The sequence below is a fragment of the Geotrypetes seraphini genome, chromosome 10, assembly GCF_902459505.1.
Source record: "Geotrypetes seraphini chromosome 10, aGeoSer1.1, whole genome shotgun sequence".
Taxonomy (NCBI): domain Eukaryota; kingdom Metazoa; phylum Chordata; class Amphibia; order Gymnophiona; family Dermophiidae; genus Geotrypetes; species Geotrypetes seraphini.
Window position 1 is genome coordinate 62,312,878 of NC_047093.1, and position 22,490 is coordinate 62,335,367.

At 42.5% G+C, this 22,490-nt stretch overlaps 1 protein-coding gene across 4 annotated transcripts in view; it reads left to right on the forward strand.

Annotated features, from left to right (window-relative positions):
* Positions 1–22,490, forward strand: part of CARD9 (caspase recruitment domain family member 9) — a 53,038-nt gene that overhangs the window by 26,786 nt on the left and 3,762 nt on the right. For all 4 annotated transcript variants that reach the window (XM_033961842.1, XM_033961843.1, XM_033961840.1 and 1 more), the window contains exons 3-8: positions 2,293–2,430; positions 3,477–3,802; positions 4,041–4,220; positions 9,924–10,076; positions 11,275–11,400; positions 20,779–20,964. In XM_033961842.1, coding sequence (XP_033817733.1) covers positions 2,293–2,430; positions 3,477–3,802; positions 4,041–4,220; positions 9,924–10,076; positions 11,275–11,400; positions 20,779–20,964 — 1,109 coding nt within the window. The remainder of the gene's footprint in view (positions 1–2,292; positions 2,431–3,476; positions 3,803–4,040; positions 4,221–9,923; positions 10,077–11,274; positions 11,401–20,778; positions 20,965–22,490) is intronic.

Here is a 22,490-nt window from a genome sequence, read left to right on the forward strand (position 1 = left end):
AGCCCAGATATTTACAGATTTGGTTGAATCTCTGTAACAAACTTATATCGCTCTTATTATTTATTCATATACTAATATTACGTAGCTCTGGGTCACATAACAGATTGTAATATGGCATGGAATATTCATGGTAAATTGCAATATGAATGACTGAGGCAACTACTTTGTTACATCACATCTATATCATAATGGCTAGGTAATATCATTGGTGTGACATCAAACAATATTCAAATCAAAGAAGAAAATCATAGACCAGGAAACATTGTTCCTGTTGACACATAAGTACTGATCTTGCCCCAACCAGGTCATGAATCATTCTAGACAGTTCTACAGCCTTCAACATTGGTCCTCAAACTGTATTTACAGGCTGCTGTGATGAAGATAACTATTCTTGGCACATGTGATGCAACATACAATAGGCATTGACTAACACTACTAATGTCACAGCATTGTCAAGCATCTTTGGACTCCTAAGGCAGGCATATTGCCGAAACACGATTCATGTCAAGTCCTACGTTTGTTTAAATGACTCTTTGTATGTACTATTTTGGTTGCTATTAAAGTGTGGTTCTTTTGAAGACCAGGCTCACTCTGCTCCTCCTCTGGACAACTATATAGCTCCACATCCATGGATAAAAATAATTTCCTTTTTCTCTATCATAAAAGGCAAAGCAGTCCCACAACTGATGATGTCATCCTGATGCTACCAACCCATGGAGTTTTCTGTTTAGATCAAAAACAGTTTTTAAATTGCTTTAATGAACCTTTTGCTTCTTACCTGCTTCTATATTCCAATATAAACATTATATGACAGAAGCTGTCTTGCAATTTTTCCTTTCATTTAATTAATTTATTTGCATATGTGATCCAGTTCTCTTCCCTGTAACAACTGCAAACTTTTTAGCTATATCTTAAACTAAAGTATAAGAGTGGTTGGAGAGCATGAAGAAGGGTAGAGGCTCACAAGAGCAGTTTAGAAATGGCATACTGGTTTAAAGAGAAAGTTCTATGTGTCAGCAATTTCAGGATGACATCACCATGCATGGGATTGCATTTCCTATTGTCTACAGGGAACCCAGAAAGCATAACAGTGGAGATGACTTTATTTATTCTCATGGCTTCTTATTGATTCAACACAAGCCTGTGTTTCAGCTACATCAAGAGTCTAAAAATATATAGGAACAAGGGGAGGAAAAGAACAGAAACTATATTAAAAAAAACTATGTCAAACAAACACACCGTAAAAACAATACCCCTTCTTTGATCAAGCTGCACTAGAGGATTTTAACGCGGGCTGGTGAGGTAAACGCTCCACCGCTCATATGAGCGTCAGAGAATTTGCCATACCGACCCACGCTAAAAAGTGCTGCTTGATAAAAAGGACCGATAATATCTAATTCAATAAAATAATAAAAGATTGAAATAATCAAATTAATCCATAAACTATGGACTCCTTTTACAAAGGTGCGCTAGCGTTTTTAACGCACGCACTGGATTAGCACGCGCTAGCTGAAAATCTACCACCTGCTCAAAAGGAGGCAGTAGCGGCTAGCACACGCGGCAATTTAGCGCATGCTATTCCGCGCGTTAAAGCCCTAGCGCACCTTTGTAAAAGGAGCCCTTTATGTAGGCTTAAATCATATGACTGTGAAATCATCTATGTTTAGTATACATAAAAACGTAGACACACTATAAAGCAAGGATACAACGGAATATTAAATATCATCTCTGTTAAATATGCATAAAAAGTAAGCCCACTGTAAGCTAAAACATATTTAAAGGAGGTCACAACAAAATATTTTGAAAATATGATCACTCATATTGGTCTCATATGCAATTGAAGAGACCTCTCATAAACAATTTATTATATAACCATTCAAAAATGCCCACATATGAAAGAGAGCTAAGTGGATCATAACAAATGATAAACATAAAAGTCATAAAAGGTCATGCAAGATAGACAAGAATTATCGTGCTATATCAAAAAATAAGTCAAGGTATGATGACACAGAGGTGGGCTCGTAATTTAAAGAATAAAAAAACTACAAATACATAATGAATAAACAGCCCCAAACTCTAAAATGAACTAAGCCAACTAAATTAAAAAGCCAATAGTCTATGGTGTCAAAAGAACCCCCTATTACAGTTAAGCAATTCCACTTCTCTGGCTCAATATGCCCTCTGGACTTGGATCTAAATGGTCATCCTAGCTTTAAAGGGCAGATAAAGCCCTAATAATTGGGGCTTATGGCATTTCATCTCTTAACTGAGTACCCAACCTTTGTATTATAGGTGTTCTGATGGATATTCTCTACAGGACCGGCAAAAAAGGTTATGTGGCATTTCTTGAGAGCCTGGAACTCTATTATCCACATTTATATATGAAAATAACTGGGAAAGAACCGACCAGGGTCTTCTCCATGATCATAGGTAATGCTTATCAACACTCCATTCAAGACATATATCATGTTTTTAAAGCAATGGTTCCTAAGAAGTCGAAAATACATATCTTGTCTGCTTTAGTGTCATTTGTATGGTAATAGGATGAATTAAACTATTCCAAGCTGAGGGCAGCTTTGATATAGAATTTATATGCAGTGAAAAATCAAGATGATTATTAGTAAATTTTAAGACCATGATATCCAGCATTTGTCACAGTTAATGAACCCATTGTTGTCTGTATTGGTTCTTATGGAAGTATTGTGTGGTGTCACAGCAACAGAATCAATGCAGGAATGCAAAACAGAAAAAATAAAGGTCATCGGTGCCATTGATATTGAAAGCAAAGACATATAAGAAATCTGACAAGGGGAGAGAATGTGTCTCCGATCCTGGCCCTGCAGGAAACCATTTCATGTCATTCTTTAGTGTCCATCTCAACCTCAGTCCTTCTACACCAGCATTCTTCATTGCAAGGCTTGAGGGTCAGTGGCTGTGCCCATTCATACTCTGATTCTTCCCTCTCTCCTTAAAGAATGGCATGGGGATGGTGTCCTGTGGTTAATCACAGGGACAGGGACAAAATTCTGTTCCTGTGTCATTATCTAATTAACATAGCAGGAATAACTTAAGTCTACCCTGGATGTACTATTGCTTTAGCTGTGGCAGTCCATGATGAGTTACTATTAATATAATTTTGTCTGTTTGCCAGTCAGAACACAGAGTGATGAAATTTTATAATTCATGGGAACTTTTTAAGCTACAATTTGATGATACAAAGGGACAATAATGTGAATTGGGGGGTTTTTGTGTCTTAAGAAGGCACAGAGACATTTTGGTAGACTTCCATTCTCATTCATGATGTCTCTTTCAAAGCTACATTTGTTTTCAGCACTGTTCCTTTTCCTAAGTTCTCATTGCTAGTATAGATTGTTAATCCTGTAAGCACCACTGTAAGCATCTCCACAAATGCCAGTTTCTTATTGAGTGCCCCTGAAAAGCAACTGTGATACTCGATGCTTGTATTTGTTGCATAGACACTGCAGGTGAGTCCAGCCTCACACAGCTCCTCATGAATGAGATCTTGAAGCTCCAACAGATCATTGAAGAGGAGAAGAGCAGATCCAAAGAACTGACTATGTGGCTGAGTGCCAAAGAGGACACCATCAAGCAACTGCAGATGAAGGATGGCGAGCTGCGCATGCATCAGGACAGGGTGCAGAAGATGAAAGAGGAGCGAGATACCTTCAGTGAGGAGCTGAACAAGCAGAAAGATGAGAACTATGACCTGGCCTTGAAATTCGCTAAGCAAAGTGAAGAAAAGAATACTCTACTGATGAGGAACCGGGACTTTCAGCTTGAGGTTGTCTCTCTTCCTTCCTTCTGTTCTCACTGTTCCTAAATGTAAACAGAATCAGTGCGCTCAAATATCAAAGCTGAGCAATGCGGCTTCATAGCGTATTTCTTGACAATGTCTTTCATGTGAAAGTTGGGCTGTTTTTCAATATGTAATGCTAAATTTTACAGAATTATAGATACTAGATCAAACTATCTTGTCCTGAATTAACAACCTAATAAATGGCTTGCAAACCTTCCCTTAGATCGAACAACTCAAGCAGAAACTGATGAGGGCAGAGGATGACTGTAAAGTAGAGAGGAAGCATACACTGAAGCTGAAACATGCAATAGAGCTAAGACCAAGCCAAGATGTCTTCTGTGAAATGCAACGTAAGAATGACCTTTTGCAAGCCCAGAATCAGGAGCTGGAAAATGCTCTGAAGGTAAGATGCTTGCTTTTATGATTCACCCTTTCCCATGCCTTTGTGTTCTACATTTTGTTCAGTGATGCAAGTTCAGTTCTGGGCCACCAAGCAAATAGTTCAAAGAATGTCCCTCTTTTGATAATTCAGGATTGAGGAGAGGAGTTCACCTTCATCAGGGGCTTGATGTAACCACTTAATGGATCTTCTCCTTTCCTTCATGAATTCTTCTCAAGTCCTCTACTTCCCACTTTTCTTTACCCTCCCCAGAGCTCTTTCTAGGGTCCAGTCCTTCTCCTCCACTCTCCTTCTCTCATTTGATTGGTTCTAGACTAGCAGCAGCAGCAAAAGGAGGAAAATGGACAATGAGGCCTGTGAGTTAGTACAAAGTCACAGGTCCCTGATATGGTCCTGCCTCTCGGAGGGCTTTATTTGTTAACGGGAAGCTTAGGTGAATGGAGAGGATGGGACTACCATATGGTCTTGCATAATTTCCATACTTCGGGGGCCACTTGGGCAGAATTAAAGGAAAATTATCACTCGAAAGCTTGCATATGATGATATGCCAAAGTTATTGAAAGTGTTGGTCTTTCACCAGCCCCTAAGCATCATCATAAAAAATTCTGTACACTAGCTCGTTTTTCTTTCTCTCTTCCTGAATAATGCTACTGAAGGCCTTGACAAATTTTGTTGGGATTTAGGACCCAGCCCTTAAACTTAGAAACCAGCAGCTTAAACTTCTCTCAACTCCCCTTCTCCTTTCTCCATTGAAGCATTTCCCTACATGAGCAGCATATATTGATTCATCATTTTTGTCCAGTGTGCCTTTCATAATTAAATTGTAAGCTCTTTTGAGCAGGGACCGTCTCTTGTGTGTTTAATGTACAGCACTGCATACGTCTGATAGTGCTATAGAAATAATAAATAGTAGTAGGGGGACATTCTATGTGAGCTCTTTTAGGGCCTGATTTATTAAACTTACTTTTTCTCTTGGACAAGGAAGACAAAAAACAGTCTTAGTAAATCAGGCCCTTAATGCATTCCTGAATGCCACTGGAAACTCCCTCCTCACCTGGTCATCACCCAGTCCAGCTCATTCTCTTCACCCAATGCCAGCTCATGGGGGTTGTGATGTGCTGAGCCAACTGAGCCAACTTTTGCTTTGGTGCACTGCTCTGCTCCAATTTAGTCACTTAAACCAGCTGAGAAGGTTTTCAGATTTGCTAACATACCAGGTTTTACAAAGTTGTGCAAATCATTCCATTTATATGCTGAAGAATTTCTTCACAAAGCTTTGCAATAAATTACTTTCACAGCCTTACAAACAATTCTCAAGTGGTGTTTACAGAGCCATCAGAAGCGGCACCCCATAAATATCAATTTATGGGGCTTTTTGCCGCTGGTGCTTCCTCATAGGCTCATATACCACTAAATGTCTATTATTATTTTTATCAGCTTAAATTTTATAAGAATCCACCTTTTAAACTTGAATACAAAATTTAATCGAGACTTATCTTTAAAGTCCTGGGTCAAACATCTTCCTATGCTTTGCATCTGCCATCCCTCACAGCTTCTGGGACTGTCTCCATCCCCTCAACCATTTACAGGGCTGCATCTATCCCCTTCACCGCTTCTAGGGCTGTATCTGCACTTCTCCCTCCCCAACACACACTTTCAGGGCTGCCTCTGTTCCTTGCTTCCTCCATCTCTTCCAGGGCTGCCTCCATTCACTCCCCAAATCTGTTACTGCTCACCAAAAAATGTGGCATTTAGACCCTGGCTTTCTTCCAAGACCCTTTTGGTCCCACCCACTCTGACGTGTCTTGTCTCAGATATATGCTTTCAGGGAGGGCAGGATCAACAGGGTATTGGAAGCACAGAAGAGACTGAAAAGCCCTGTGCTTACTAGTTTGTCTTTCTGTGAGCAGCAATAGACTTCTGAAGATGCACGGGACAGAGGAAGCCTTGAAAGGGAGGGAGGAGGAGCAGAGACCAGCATGAGAGTTCCTGCGTCAGCATTGGCAAAAAAAAAAAAATCACAGGAACCAGGGACAAATTTCCAGTTGCTATGGTGACCTGGTGACTGGGATTTCTCGAGCTCTTTACTACTGTAACAGAATTTCCTGTTGCAGGAATTGAATACACGAGTAGATCGGAGAAAGTCATAATACCGCTTTATAGAGCAATGGTCAGACCACACTTGGAATACTGTGTCCAACATTGGTCTCCCAACCTAAAGAAGGATATAAAACTGTTAGAGAGGGTGCAGAGACGAGCAACGAAGTTAATAAGAGGTATGGAGAACTTGGAATATGAGGAACGACTCAAGAAACTAGGACTGTTCTCCCTTGAGAAGAGAAGGCTGCGAGGGGACATGATCGAGACGTTCAAAATGCTGAAAGGCATCGATAAAATAGAGCAGGAAAATAAATTATTTACATTGTCCAACACGACACGGACAAGAGGACATGGTTTGAAGCTAAGGGGGGACAAGTCCAGGACAAATGTCAGGAAGTTCTGTTTTACGCAGCGAGTGGTAGACGCCTGGAATGCTCTCCCAAAGGAGGTTATCAAGGAATCCACTGTGCTGGGATTCAAAGGCAAATTAGATGCACATCTCCTTATGAGAGGCATAGAGGGATATGGGTGACTAAAACTACATCAGGTGTATACCTGACTGGGCCTCCGCGTGTGCGGATCGCCGGACTTGATGGACCATGGGTCTGATCCGGAGATGGCAGTTCTTATGTTCTTATGTTCTTATGTTCTTTACCATCTGACAGTAGAGAGTGCCATCTCATTCAGATGACTGACCTAGAATGCGCCTTCCAGAGAGGGATAATTTTATAACAAGGTGCATAGGATATACCTATTTTGTACAGGAAACTGAGTGCATAGTCTCCCTTACAAACTTGGTGTATATTATCCGCCTACATGAAGATACAACTATTCTGAGGCAAGAGTAACATAAGCATGAATTTCAGCATTTTATTACATTACATTACATTAGTGATTTCTATTCCGCCATTACCTTGCGGTTCAAGGCGGATTACATCCAAACTAAAACAAGAATTACATTCAAAATTTGAAGGAATAAAATAAGCGATGACATAAAATTTTTAAGGTAATGAAAATGTCAGGTAAAAAGAGTTATGATATGTGCATGTGTTGATTCTGCCCCTAGAAACATTTTTGTCGGCTTACTGGTTGTCACCAACGTCCACCTATTTCTCTTTCCTTATTTGGTACAAATATCCTCCCCATGGATAACTTCCAATATTTCGGTATCATTTTTGACTTTCATTCATACCTCAAATTTCTTCATTATGAAAAAACGGCTTTCTGGTTCAGACACAGTGTACGTTCAATCTGACCATACTCTAACCATGATACGTTTCATTTTTTTATACTTGCGTTACTCATGACTAGAAGAGGCTATTGTAATATTGTCTGCTATGGGATACCAAATTTGACCTTACAGAAGATACAAACTTTACAAAATACATATGCTATGTCGCCTACATAAATCGGAACACATTACATTTTCTCTGAAAAGTCATCATTGGCTTCCAATAGAATTCTTTAAGATTTGACTAAAGTACAAGTCAACAACCTACAACAGTCTTAAAGATTTTAGTGTGTCTCACCATATTTTGGAGAGTTATATTCCAATAGAATTCCACATAAAAATTAAGATTCTACTTTGCACGTTCCATTTAGGAACTCCACAATTCTTATCTTCTCTCACAATTCCCTATATGGCCATATGTATACTGAGATGATTAAATGATCACCATATGATCCTATCTAGTCCTCAGAAAGCTCTACATGAATCTACCAGACGGAGCACTTTCTACCTCACTACTCCTTCCTTATAGATCTCCTTTCCAAAAACGATACAATGTGAATTATCCTTGAAAGAGTTTAAAGCGCTATTAAGACCTGGCTTTTTGAACAGGCCTATGGCATTTTAACTTAGAGTAAAGAATGACATGAGGACAAATTTTGCCCCATCTCTGCGGGACTCATTTTTCCCAGGGCTCATTACATAACACCCTTTGACTCCGACTTCTCAGTTTCTGGTACCCATGACTCCGACTCCAGGTACCCAAAATTGTCTTCGACTCCGACTCAAACTCTGACTTCACAGCCCCAGTAGGGCTGTGGAGTTGGTAGATAAATCCTTCGATTCCGACTCCTCAGTATCTGGTACCTATAACTCCAACTCCAGTACCAAAAATTGTCTTCGACTCCTTGACTCCGTCTCCACAGCCCTGATTTTTCCATCCCGTCCCAGCGAGTTAATTTCCTGTCCTTGGCCCATTCCTGCAAGCTCTGTCCTCATAAGGGTCTGAGACTTGTGCAGTTAAGGCAGAGCTTACAGGAATGGGACAAGGACAGCGACAAAACTTGCAGGGACAGGACGGGGAAATTGAGTTCCTGCAGGGATGGAGAAAAATTTGTCCCTATGTCATTCTTTAGCTTAGAGCTATGAACTAATCTTTTGTGCACTACTCTGCATCGATTGAATGTCAGAAGGCTTTCTAACCTGGAAGACTGTATACTTCCTGTTTAAGTTGTATTTCTTTTTCACCCCTATTTTATTAATTTTGTGAACCACTTTGTCCTACATGTTAGTGAAAGTGGTATAGAAAGTTTGAAATAAATAATTAAATGTGCATCAATCACATGCAAGCCTTTGCTAAATTATCTGTAGAGCTTACTTCTATGCACATATAGGCAGTGACAGTTTTTACAAACATCAGTGTATGCACATAAAGTATGCACGTTTAAAAGTATTTTATGCACATAAATGGTTTTTAAAATTGCCCTCATAATATGCATCAGGAACCACTTTTCAGTGTAAAATGATAGCCTTCTGGTCGATATTAAGAACAGTTTAACTGGTTAGAAAAGGCTACTGTCCAGTTAAATTGCTTTTTTGAGGCTATCCACTAATATTCATTGGCCCTCAACCAGTTATCACCACTGAAAATTAGCAGTTAAGCCCAGATTCTCTAAATGACATAATTTATTTAGGCACCAGAAGGCGCTCAAGCTCAGTGAACAACACAATGCTTTTCAAGGTGCCTAACATCGCCTAAAAAATCATCACTGGAATTGCACCTCTGTGGGTGCTTTATGGCTCCTAATGCCACTGTAGGTGGCATCAGGTGCCATGAAACACCTACGGAGGCATGATTCACATCCAAGGTAGGCGACGGAAATGTAGGCCTCTACCTTAGCCAGAGGCACGATTATCTAACCGGAGCCATCACATGATTGACATGCGATCGGCGGCCGTTTCTAAGGCAGCCATTGACCATGGCGCCGGTTAGAGAATCCAGGCCTTAGCAACTACTTATAAACTGGCTATTTTGGGGGGTGTTAAGGAGGCGGAGCCAGCACTTACCCAGCCAGGTTGACTGCATAAAACACAGTCCTAGCTTTATACAGTAACCAATGGCTGGTTAAGCGCTGAATATTGACTTAGCTGGCTCCACATAAACCGGATATTCAGTGCCGAAGCCCGGACATGGCCCAGCATTGAATATCCAGGAATAATGCCAATGGTGGTCAGCACAATGCTAACTGCTGCTGGCTGAATATTGACCCCCCCCACCCCCCACTTTGCTGATTGCCCAAGTCCAGATACATTGCATGTCTCATCTGCACCCCTAAGGAATCTCACTTTGGGATTCCATTTGTTTTTCAACAATCAAGTTTACAAACGAAGGGAAAGCTGAGAAGAACAGGCTCTATATCCAGACTCTAGAGAACGATCGCAGGCAAGCCCTGGAAGAATACCAGGATTTGGTGAACACTGTTTACAATTTACGAAAGGACATTCGGCAAGCTGAAGACCTCCAAGACAAGGTAAGTAGGGAAGAAATAAAACAAATAGACCCCCCTCCTATAAATTACAACCTAGGCATAGTCATGCTCCTTTCCAAGACAACCTAGATTTGCCCACAGAGTTTATTTATTGGGGGGTTTACCTTTTGCAAGCACAGAGCTGTAGGCTTGCTTTTCTTAGCGAGTGCAATAGTGAAATCAGAACTACACAGAATTGGACCATTCAACGCGGCCCTTTAAGAGCCACCCTTTCATCGCGGGACTTTTCAGTGCTACTGGATCGAAGTGGAGTAAGTGGTGTGGTGGTGTGGGGGGTGTTGGATCAAGGTGAGGTGGAGTGCTAGATTGGGGGGGGGGTTGCTGGATCCATAGATTGGAGGGGGGATGCTGGATTGGGATTGAGGTGCAGTACTCATGGGGGGGTGTGCTGGAATGTGAATCATGCTGGATCGATGGGGGTGGGGCGGCAATGCTCAATAGATTGGGGGAGTTGCTGGAAGCTTTGAAAAGCAGGCTCTGGCAGTGGCATAGTGAGGGTAGGTGGTGCCCCCCCCCCCATGCCGCCTTCTCTGCCCCCCCACTCTTTCCATGTCCACTTTGCTCCCCACACCACACTCTCCCTTCCCCTCTGTAGCTCTTTAAATCTTTGCCAGCACTAGCAGATTCTCTGGCCTGCTGATTACGCTGGCATTGGCTTTCCTTCTAATGTCACTTCCTGGCCCTGTGACCTGGAAGTGATTTCAGAGGGGAGCCAGGCTGGCGTGAGCAGTAGGCTGGAATAATTGCTCACGCTGGCGAAGATTTAAGGAGGTGGAGAAGGGAGGATGCAAGAATGGCGTGGGAGATGGAATTGTGCCGATGTTCCCACTAAGATGGTGATCAGGGTGGTCCGCCTTTCTTGCCCCTCCCCCCTCACCTTATTACGCCACTGGGCTGTGGATATTTCAGAGAAATAGAGTAACTCAATGAACACCCTTACCTTCCAAGCCACACCATATTTATGTATTGTAAAAGTTTCTATACCATCTAATTCCTAGGTGGTTTACAAATGTGCACATACATAATAGCTAAAACAGCACAAGAAAGGAACAAAACAAAAACTGAATATATGGTAACATTTCTCATATAGTATTTTATATTCATAAAGATGCTCCTAGGCTATTTACTTTGCTTCCAAAGTCTAACAATGAACATTCTTTCATCTCTTTGTTCCTGACAGTATGTGGAAGAGAGAGAAGTTTTTGAGCTGCAGTGCCAGACTCTGAAGAAGGACTCCAAGATGTACAAGGAACGAATTGAAACCACTCTACAACAGATGGCAGACATCTTAGTAGAAAGGGACCAGGTGAATGACTAGCATTAAATAAAGGCTTCTGCTACTGATTCCATCAAGGATTTCTGCCAGGATATTCAGTGCCAGCCCCTATCTGGGCACCCGGAGACTTATTTAGCATTTTATGCTTATACAGACACCTGAAAGTGCTGCTGTTTAAGGTGCTTATACACTAGGTACCAGGACCTTTGGGCACCTAAATGGCAATGTCTAAAAGCCCTCTCTTTACATCTCCCCCTTCTGTGTACTGATCTCTGGCACTGACAGCTACTGCATGTAAGTGCTGCAATGATATAAAGTGCATCCTTGAAGCAGAAGGGAGATCATAGCTCCACCAGGCAGTGCTGGCGCAACCAAGAGCCTGTTTGTCCTCTCTATAGGCACTGCCTGTGGCAGCTATAGAAACAGAGAAACACGATATCAGAAAAAGGTCAAATGACCCATCTAGTCTGCCCATTCGCAGTAGCCATATATCTTCCTCTCTCTAAGAGATCCCGTGTGCCTATCCCACGCCTTCTTGAATTCAGACACAGTCTCCTTCTCCACCACCTCTTCCGGGAGACTGTCCCATGTACTTACCAACCTTTCTGTAAAAAGTATTTCCTTAGATTCCTCCTGAGCCTATTACCTCTTAACTTCATCCTATGCCCTTTCATTCCAGAGCATCCTTTCAAATAAAAGAGACTTGACTCATTCGCATTTTTGCCATGTAGGTCTTTAAACCTTTCTATCATATTTCCCCCTCTCCCGCCTTTCCTCCAAAGTATATAGATTGAGATCTTTAAGTCTGTCCCCCATATGCCTTATGGCAAAGACCATACACCATTTTAGTAGCGTTCCTCTCGACCAAATCATCCTTTATAATATCTTTTTGAAGGTGTGGCCTCCAGAATTGTACACAATATTCTAAATGAGGTCATACAGGGGCATCAATACCTTCTTTTTCCTACTGGCCATACATCTTCCTGTGCACCCTAGCATCCTTCTAGCTTTGCCGTTTAAATATCAGGCTCTTGACTTTTTAGTGTGGCTCAACATGTCTGAAAAGCTTATTATTCTGTCTGTCCATCTGGAGTCATGCTAACTTGTGTTAAAGTGAACCAAAGCAGGACACGTGAGAACTGGCGGCAGCCATTCAGGGGGCAGCTGAGGGCCGAGCAGGAGTGCAAAAAGCTCATTCATGCTCAGTACATTGTGGGCCATGAGAACTCAAGGCAGCCATTCAGGGAGGGGCTCAGCATGGGGCAGGAGTGCTGGATCACCAGAGATTCAAAAAGGTACACGGAGGGAGGTAAAAAAATTGTAAGAGTTGGCCAGGACAGGAGATGGGAGGGATCCCTCCTGCCCGACCTACCACTGGACCACCAGATCATACGGCAGGCTCAGTGGAGACCTGGAGGACTGGGTACAGGGCATGGAGGTGGGACAGGGTGGAAAGCGTGGCAGGAAGGGAGTAGGGACAGGATGGAGAGCCTGGCAGGGTAGGGTGCAGATCCTGACAGGGAGGGAGGGGGGACTAGGTGCAGAGCCTGGAAGGGCACATGAATATTAACTACCTCCCCCACCCCGGCTTATATTCGAGTCAACCTTCTTTCTTTCTTTTTTTTTTTTTTTCACTACGTTTTTGGGGAAAAAGGATATCTCAATTTATATTCAGATTGTCTTGTACTGTATTTGAGTATATATGGTACTTGCCACTCTATTGTTTATTGGAAAAAAACAGAAAAAGTATGGACCCAATGCTGAAATGTACTTATCTACTGCTGCTTGAATAAGTGCCACTGACTATCCCTTGATTTTCAGTAATATTGTTCAGATAGTGCCACTGAAAATCATTACATAAGAACATAAGAATTGCCGCTGCTGGGTCAGACCAGTGGTCTATCGTGCCCAGCAGTCCACTCATGCGGCGGCCCCCAGGTCAAAGACCAATGCTATAAATAAGTCCAGCCTCACCTGTGTACGTTCCAGTTTAGCAGGAACTTGTCCAACTTTGTCTTGAATCCCTGGAGGGTGTTTTGCCCTTTAACAGGCTCCGGAAGAGCATTCCAGTTTTCCACCACTCTCTGGGCGAAGAACTTCCTTACGTTTGTACGGAATCTATCCCCTTTCATCCCACCTGATAGTACATGGACGTCAATGCGATGATGTCACGCGCATGCGTGATGTCATAGCGTCGACAGCCACACATACACAGAGGTCCAAGTCGGTCCAAGTTACATTGTAAGCTCTTCTGAGCAGAGACCATCTATAAATGTCAAAATGTACAGTGCTGTGTATGCCTTTCAGCGTTATATAAGTGACAAGTAGTAGTATTTTAGCCAAAGTCTTCAATTCAGAGAGCCACCTCTCTATGCAGTAGATGAAGTCCCTGTGGCATTATCAAACCCCAGTAAAGTCTACCCACCAAGCCCTTTGTAACTGCCTGCACTGGCCAATGGTCATTGAAATCAGATTCTATAAAGTCTTGTTCATTATTCCTCAGTATTTATTTATTAAAAAAATGTATATACACCGCCTGGAGTCTCAGAGGTTTCCAAAATAACATACATAACATTATACAATAATTCAAAGCAACTAAAGAAGTGTAATATAAAAACTCCTTGGTATCATCCTTCACTATCATTACAGTTAGAATAATATAGTCTTGTACATAATGTTTCAGCTGGAGGTATGAATACCAGTCTTGTAATTTTAAAGTATGAATATTTTGCAAGATTTCATATGACATTAAAGTCACCTCATCATTGTCCTCCTCTAATACATGAGAAAGTCTAGTCAGACCTTAGCTTGCACAATGATGAAATTTACCATCTGTATATCCTGCTGGAAAATCCGTATTGCCAACCAAGGACAGATATCAAGAACAATGAGGGCGTAGTTAATAATGTTTTCAAAAATTTCTCCACACCCATCTTGCAGATTTAACCAAAGGATGTTGCTGCAGGGCTGGAGGCAAATTGGCTGGTTTTGCATGTATTATATAAGCTAGATGCAAATCCTCTGCCAAATTTTGGTTCAAAATCAAGGTCACAATATTATTAGATTTGGAGCATCCAGTCGCATACTGTTCTCAGATAACAAGCAACATTATATGCTTTAAGATCTGGTAAACTCATACCACCCTCCTGGTCTTGATAACTGTAGTTGTTTTAGGGAAGCCCTTGATTTTTTTAATGTTGATTTTATGTTGATATGTTTTTATTGTATTATGGATGATGGTCTGTTTTTCTGTTTTCTCGCTGCCTGTTCTTTGTTTATATCTTGTTTTGTATATTGCAGTTGACTTAGGCCTGGATGCACTAAACATAATTGCTAATACCGATTGGATTACTGTTAGCTGATTCTCTGGCTGATTGCAGAAGAGAGATCAATGTTCCAAAAAGATTGCATGCAAATAATTTGTGCGGAGGTTTGAGTATTTCTCATCCGATTGATCAGTGTGAGATTGATTCTCACACATGTGTAAAGCTGGCAAACGGAAGCCTGAGCTGTTGAGAGGCAGGGGAAGCCCTAAAAGCAGCCCCTGCCACTCAGTTATTCGGAGCAGGAGACCTTTTTTCTTTTTTAATGGACAGATGTTGTGTGTGTGTTACACATGCACAATATCTTTCCCCATTAAAAAAAGGAAAGAAAAAAAGCCATCTCCTACGTCTCGGCACCGGGAACCAACCAACCCTCCCCCCTCCTGCCATACCATCTCCACCCACCCCCCGAGAGAAAATTGGCAGGAGGAATGCCCACTCCCTCTTGCCATGCCATCTCCACCCTCCCATGAGAGAAAATTGGCAGAAGGGATGCCCACTCCCTCCTGCCAATGAAGGCCCTCCAAACCATTCCCTCCCCACAAACAAGGCAGGAGGGTTGCCCACTCCCTCCTGTCACCAGATGCTCCCCTGAACACCCCTCCCACTCCCCAAACTCCACCGTACCTTTGGTAGATGATGGAAGCTGGAAGGAAGCATGGTCCCTCCAGATCCGAGTCCTGCCCATCAAAAATGATAGGCTTCCCCTCTCTGGTGTACCATGTGATGCACAGGGTGGAGCCTAAGGGCCTGATTGGCTCAGATGCCTAAGGCCCTTCAGACGCCTAAGGCTTCTGAGCCAATCAGGGCCTTAGGCTCCTCCCTCTGTATTCCATGTGATGCATGGGGAGGGGCCTAAGATCCTGATTTGCTCAGACATCAGACCTTAGGCCCCTCCCTGTGCATCACATGATGCACCAGAGAGGGGAAGGCCTGTCATTTTCGACAGGTGGGACTCAGATCTGGAGTTACCATGCTTCCCTCCAACTCCCAGCTTCTATCAAAGGTACTGGGGGAGCTCGGGGGAGCATCTGGTGACAGGAGGGAGTGAGCATCCCTCCTGCCATTTTTTTCAGGAGGAAGGGGGAGGGATAGTTCAGGAGGACCTCCATTGACAGGAGAGCGTTGGCATCTCTCCTGCCCTTTTTGGGGGGGAGGAGGAAGGGGGAAGGGGAGGTTCAGGGGTGTCTCTGTTGGCAGGAGGGAGTGGGCATCCCTCCTGCCAATTTTCTCTCTTTGGGGGGGGGGCAGGTAATTCCCAGTGCCATATTCGTCAGGGAGGGTCATTATCGGTAGTGGGGGACTTTTTTTCTTTTTTTTAATGGGACACGCAAAATATCTGTGCCATTGAAAAAAAAAATGAAAAAAACCAGGCAGACCTATCAGTTTTTTTCCAATTGCTAAAACCCATGTTTTGTTTTTTTGCATCAATTGTTTGGCTATTTTGCACAGGGTTTTAGCTAATTGGCATGGCTGGATCGGAAAATGGGTGATCGAGGGGAAAAACATGCAGTGGGCCATTTTGTGAATCGGGCAGGTAAAAATGATTGTTGCTAAAGCTGTGAAAACAGGTTTAGCTACAATCGCTGACTTTAGTGCGTCTGGCAGTTAGTGGTTTGTACATAGCCTTGAACATAGGAAAGGCTGTTTATAAATAAAACTGAGTTGAGTTGCACTGGCAGAGACTACCAATAATTATGATTTTATGGGATTTTCTGATCAGGGCATATTTAACCATTAGGCAGACTAGGCTGTTGCCTAGGGCATCATCTTCTGAGAGGTTGTAAAGAGCAACTGTAGTTAAGCAAAGCAATATATACCTTAATAGGACCACGAACTCAGAGAACCATCAGCATGTACTGCTCCTGACAGGGAGGGTGGACACTTTTCAAATAACTGTTACTTGGGCTTTTATGTATAAAGTAAAATTTACTACTTAAAAGTATGATGTCCAATTATAGACTTTTACAGGATTGTCCTTGGAAGGGTTGCATTGGAGTGACTATGATTAAGTTTCATTATCAAAATTTTGGGAAGGTGGATTGAGGGGAAGTTATCAAGTTGTGTTCGGGCACCTAACCAATTGTTATTTGCCCCGTATCACATGTTAAAGGGCTCTAATGAAGTGATAAATAGATCACCTTGTATTGCATAGTAATGAGATGCTTAACACAGGTTTTACTTTTTTTTAATCTTTATTGATTTTCAAATTTTGACAGTGCAATACAATTAATTGAACATAAAATACTGCATAAAACGCACTATTAGCTACACAAGTACCGTAATACATAAAACAATCATTTTCTCCCACCCTCCTTCCAATTATTAATACAATATGACATATGATGTGATTACAATATTATAATTAAGTAATTTTAATCCTCAAAATCAGTGGCGTACCTAGGGTATGTGGCACCCAGGGTCCATCATTTTTTGACACCCCCCCCACCCCATGTAAAAAAATATTTTTTGTAATAACCATAAAACGGAATAAATGGTCAGAATAGAAACAGGCAGTGAAAATGTTCTTTTATTGAACCTCATATATGTAACCATTATTCCAAACAACATAAATTATGTCTGAATTGTCATGACATCAGAATTACATACGGAGTTCTTGCAGGTGATGCTTGGGACAGTTCTGATTGTGTTAGTTCGGTTTTTTGTGTTTTTTGAATAGAAGGGTTTTTATTTCTTTTTTGAAGGTTTTGTAGTCTATGGTCGAGGTCAATAGGTTGTAGAGTTGGGGGTCGAGTGTTAGGAGGTTGTCGAACAGTTTTTTTCTTTTGACGTTTTTGGTTGGAGGGTGTGTAAATGGTGCATGAGTTCTCCTATGTCTGGTTGAGGTGGATTGAATTATTTAGCTGAAGAAATTAGTTACCCCCATCCACACACATTAATTCTCTTCCATTTTTGTTCCCATTATAAAAAACACTAATAAGTTCCCAGAAAAAAAATACATTAAAATAAGAAGTGAAAACAAAGGCCCCTACAGATGAGAACATAACATAAGAATAGCCTAACTAGGTCAGACCAATGGTCCATCATGCCCAGTAGCCCATTCTCATGGTAGCCAATCCAGGTCACTACTACCTGGTTAAAACCCAAAGAGTAGCAACATTCCATGCTACCGATCCAGGGCAAGCAGACACTTCCCCCATGTCTTAATAACAGACTATGGACTTTTCCTCCAGGAATTTGTCCAAATCTTTCTTAAAACTAGCTACGCTATCTGCTTTTACCATAACTTATGGCCACTTCATTTTTAAGCTTAGATCTTTCCTTCCAAACAGAGACTTTGCTAGATGTCAAATACAGCACAAGGTAACGTCACACGGACTTAGCTGTGCAGGAAATGTGAATCTCTTCATACACCCACCATATAGTGCAGAAATGTGCAAAGGTCTGGTTTTTTCTTTCGATCACTACATAGCCTAATGCCACACAAGCAGCGCTGTTACAAACATATTCTGAAGGTCAATGCTAAGGTTAACAAAGTTTCCTTCCTTGGACCACAAGGAGATACTGAAAAACCACTGGAAGAGATCCCAAAACAACTACCCAGGCACAACACCCAAAGACCCACTCAGTGTGTGAACCAATTGAGTGGAGTGGACTAACTGGGAGGAGGAAATGGGCCCGGAGTTTGCTCAGCAGAATTTCCCAGACCACCTCTTCCTCTCAACACATTGAAACGCTGCCACTGCCACCACCACTAGGAACACCTCACTGGGTAGGCCAGCAATGCTTATAAACTTTATAAAACACATTATTATATTTTCTTATAAAGCACATATTTTAACTGAACTCTGACATCCTCAGCCTTGCCATTCACAAAAATAGAAGGAAGAAAAGTTCCCATTTCCTGCTGTCTCATGTCCCTGGCCTATACAGTATTTTTCTTCTGCAGACCCTTCAAAAGTCTGACCAAATCCTCGTTTCACTTGCATTATAAAGTACTGAGGATGTCATCTCTCCCCAATCCCAGGTCCTAAAGTCTAAGTCAGTAGAGCAAACTAGTGCTGCCCGATTCAGGAAAAAAAATTTCAATTCAGCCTAATGAATTGATTTTTCGATTTGATTTTCCTGCCCAATTGGGTGTTTTTTTCAAACATCATGGTGGGTTTATTTTATAGCTTTTTCACCCCCCTTTGGCTTCTTCTAACCACACTGGCACTGTGGTGTTAATAAAATAAAGAAAAAAAAGGACTTTTCCTCTTTCTGTTAAATCCTAGCTCATGTTTGCGGTCTAACACCAGCTCTGGCAGGATAAACATTTCAAATCTGACATATTGTAATCTCAAAACAGAAAATAAAATTCGTTTTTCTACCTTTTGTTGTCTGGTTATTTTTCAAATCTTGTTGGTCCAAGGCTCTGGTTGTCTTCTGATAACTTGCTTGCCAGGGTCTCCTTCTTTCTGCATGCTAACCATCCATCTGCCATCTCTGTCCTCCCCTTCTGTTTCCCTTCCCTCCCCAGGAGGTCTGGCATCTTTCCTTTTTTTCATCTCGCTCCACAGATCCACTTTTTCTTAACTGTCCTTTCAACCGGCATCTCTCCCTCCTTTCCCACCACCCCAGGGTCCACCATCTCTCCCTTTCTTTTTCCAACTATCCTCCTATCCAGTATCTCTATCACCCCCTCCACACCATCCCTTGTGTCCAACTTCTCTCCCTTTCTGTTCCTTCCCTCCCTAAATACCATGGTCCATCATCTCTCTCCCTCTCCTCTATTTTCAGACCCATTATTTCTTCCCTCCCAAAGTCCGGCATATGCACGTCTCTTTGAACCCCCTTCCCTCCGTGTATTGTCATTAGCTGAACCCTCAACTCGAGTTTTGCTATCGCGTCATCAGGAGGGTGTAAACTTATTGGTAGCGGGACTACTGCTCCGAATCACACTGAAAGTTAAATAAGCATACTCCAGTGATTTATTGATTAGATGATAGTAATGAGATGCAAAACCATAAAAATGCATGTAAAGCAGCTCATTTTATGTAAATACCATACCACAGCTTGCAATGTGCACTGGATGCACACTAAAAGCTACAATATACCCAATAAAATAACCCCAGCTAAAAGCCAATCAGAAAGTTCCTCTTAGGCTTCCCCCTATCAGGCCCGTCACTTATACTGTCCCAACCCCCCACCCACCATCCTGCAGGTCCTCCTCACAGTAAATCCCTGGTTCTTAATACAGCAAACAGGAGCAATCTCCAATCACTCTTCATCAGTGCCTTCTCCCAAAATGGTACTAGTGACCCCTACTAGTAGTCTTGTGGTACTTCTTCTAGGGATCAGGCTTCCATATAGGGGAATACATTATACAGAAGCATGGCCTAGTGGTAATACTGCAAGGGTACTGCAAGGAGGTCAACAGTGCCATTTTGGAAAAAGGACAGAGAGTGCACTCCTGCCTGTTCTACTAGAAACCAGGAATTTACTGTGAGGCATGCCCAAGGGAAGGGGACTACTACATATAGAGGGCCTTTAGGATTCATGGGAGAGAGGGCTGGCTGGACTAGCACAAGAGGGGGAGCCAGATGGGGGGAGTCTAAGAAGGGCTTTCTTTGTGTGGGTGGGTGAGTGCTCCAGCCACCTCTTTTACTGCCAGGTGTTGGCCCCTTTAAGAATAGCATCCTGGGTGGAACAAGCAATGTAATTCCTTTAGCACGGGAGTCATCAACCTGCGGTTCTGAGATACTGCTGATTGGTGACTCCTGTAGTAAATCATGGTGCAGTAAAAACCTACCCTTTACTACACTTTGATAACATCCCACCCTGAAAGTTAGTTCAGAGGCATCCTAGTCTGGAGACTTGCCTAAGACACCTAATTCTTTCGCTCTAGCCCTGTTTGTGGAGCTATTGCTTAGTAACAATTTGTCATTACCTAAACATTGTACAAGTTGCTATATAGCTTTAAGGATAAGTTCATAGTTTATCTTTAAATTTATAATGCCTAGCAGTAGATGAAGAATCTATCTCAGATGAAATGGATGTAGAACCATCTCCCAGTAAAGTCAATGGCCTCTACACATGTCCTTTTAGCAGATAAGTAATATGCCCTCTCCATTCTTGTTTTCAGGCAATTAAGACACGGGAGCAATTTCACCTCCAGTACTCGAAAAGCCTGATTGAGAAGGATGCGTATCGCAAACAGCTGCGTGAGCTGGGGGAGAGGTGTGATGAGCTGCAAATACAGCTGTTCAGGACTGAAGGACAGTTACTGGCCACAGAAACAAAGCTGAAGAGGCTGGAATTGCCTAGCCAGGTACATAGCTATGAGATACATAGTAGAGAATGATACGGGGACAACCCATGGGAACTCATTTTCCCGTCCTGTCCCCGCAAGTTCTTTTCCTGTCCCTGCCGCATCCCTGCAAGCTCCATTCTCATCTGTACAAGCCTCAAACACTTTAAAATCATAAGTGTCCAAGACTTGTGCGGATAAGGCAGAGCTTAAAGGAATGAGGCAGGGAGAACAGCGACAAAACATGTGGGATGGGATAGGGAAATTGAGTTCCTGCGGGGATTGAAAAATATTTGTCCCCGTGTCATTCTCTAATAATGTAGCCCTTTCCACAAGCTCAGAGCTGAGCAGGAGATAGCAGGAATTAATTTTATGATCAGCTTGTTGGATTATTTTTTTTTTTTATAGACATCTGAATACTTTGTTTACCATGCTATTGTTCCAAATAACTAATTTGCATATGGGCTAAGATTCCTAATTTGTAAACCAAGTGCAAATTGCTTTTTTTGAATTGAGTGTTTTGTTATCTGTATGGTGACAGATGCATGGTGGCAGGACTTGATGCGGAAATACTCCAAAGAGTAGTTCTTAGGAGTACCAACAAGCTTCATTCCTGCTGATACCACTAGTTTAACTCCCTCTGAATGGATTGGCTTAGCATACAAGTCTCTGCTTGCAGTGGGGTCAAACGAGGAATGAATCGTTTTAGCTAGCAGGGCTAGAAGCCAGCTGATAACAGTGCTGGTTTCTCATACTTTATCCCAGTGCTTCTCAACCCAGTCCTCAGACACACCCACCATTGAGGTTTTCAGGATATTCACAATGAATAATCATGACAGAGATTTGCATAAACTTGTTCCTTGGTATGTAAATCTCTCTCCTGTATATTCATTGTGGATATCCTGAAAACTTGACCCCCAAGTAGAAGCCAATTGAATTTCAGTTTTGAATTTGGCACCAAAACCAAACCAAAATCAAAGTTTGGGTTTCTACCAAAAATGCCAGTGTGATTACTCTTCACCCCCCACCTCTGCCTGCCCGATAGCAGAAGACATGCTACCCCTTCTCCCATCACAGAAAAGGAGCTGCCACCCTCCCGGCAGAGACTTAGCCCCACAAAGCTATAAAGCCCTCCCCCACCATAGGCCTTCCCTGGTCCTACCTTAACAAGCCCTGGTGATCTAGTGGCCTCGTCCTGATGCTGCTGCTTAATGAAAATGGCTGCCGAGACTGTCATAGGAGGTCCTGGTAGCCAATTTGAGATTACTCTTGTTTATGCTGGTACCAATCTCAAGTTGATCCTGCTTGTGCCAATTTCAAAATAGCAATTGGGACCTCCTGTGACAGCCTTGGCGGGCAGTTTAATTGAGCAGCGGCACCAAGAATCAATGAGTGGACTTCATTCCTGCCCTAGAAGAGGCCACTAGGCCACCAGGACTTGTTTAAGTAGGCCCAGGGAAGCCTGGAGGGGGAGGTCAGGCAGCCTAAGGAACTAGGTCTCTGCCAGCAGGAAGGTGGTGGTGCAGCGATGGGGGGGGGGGTGTACT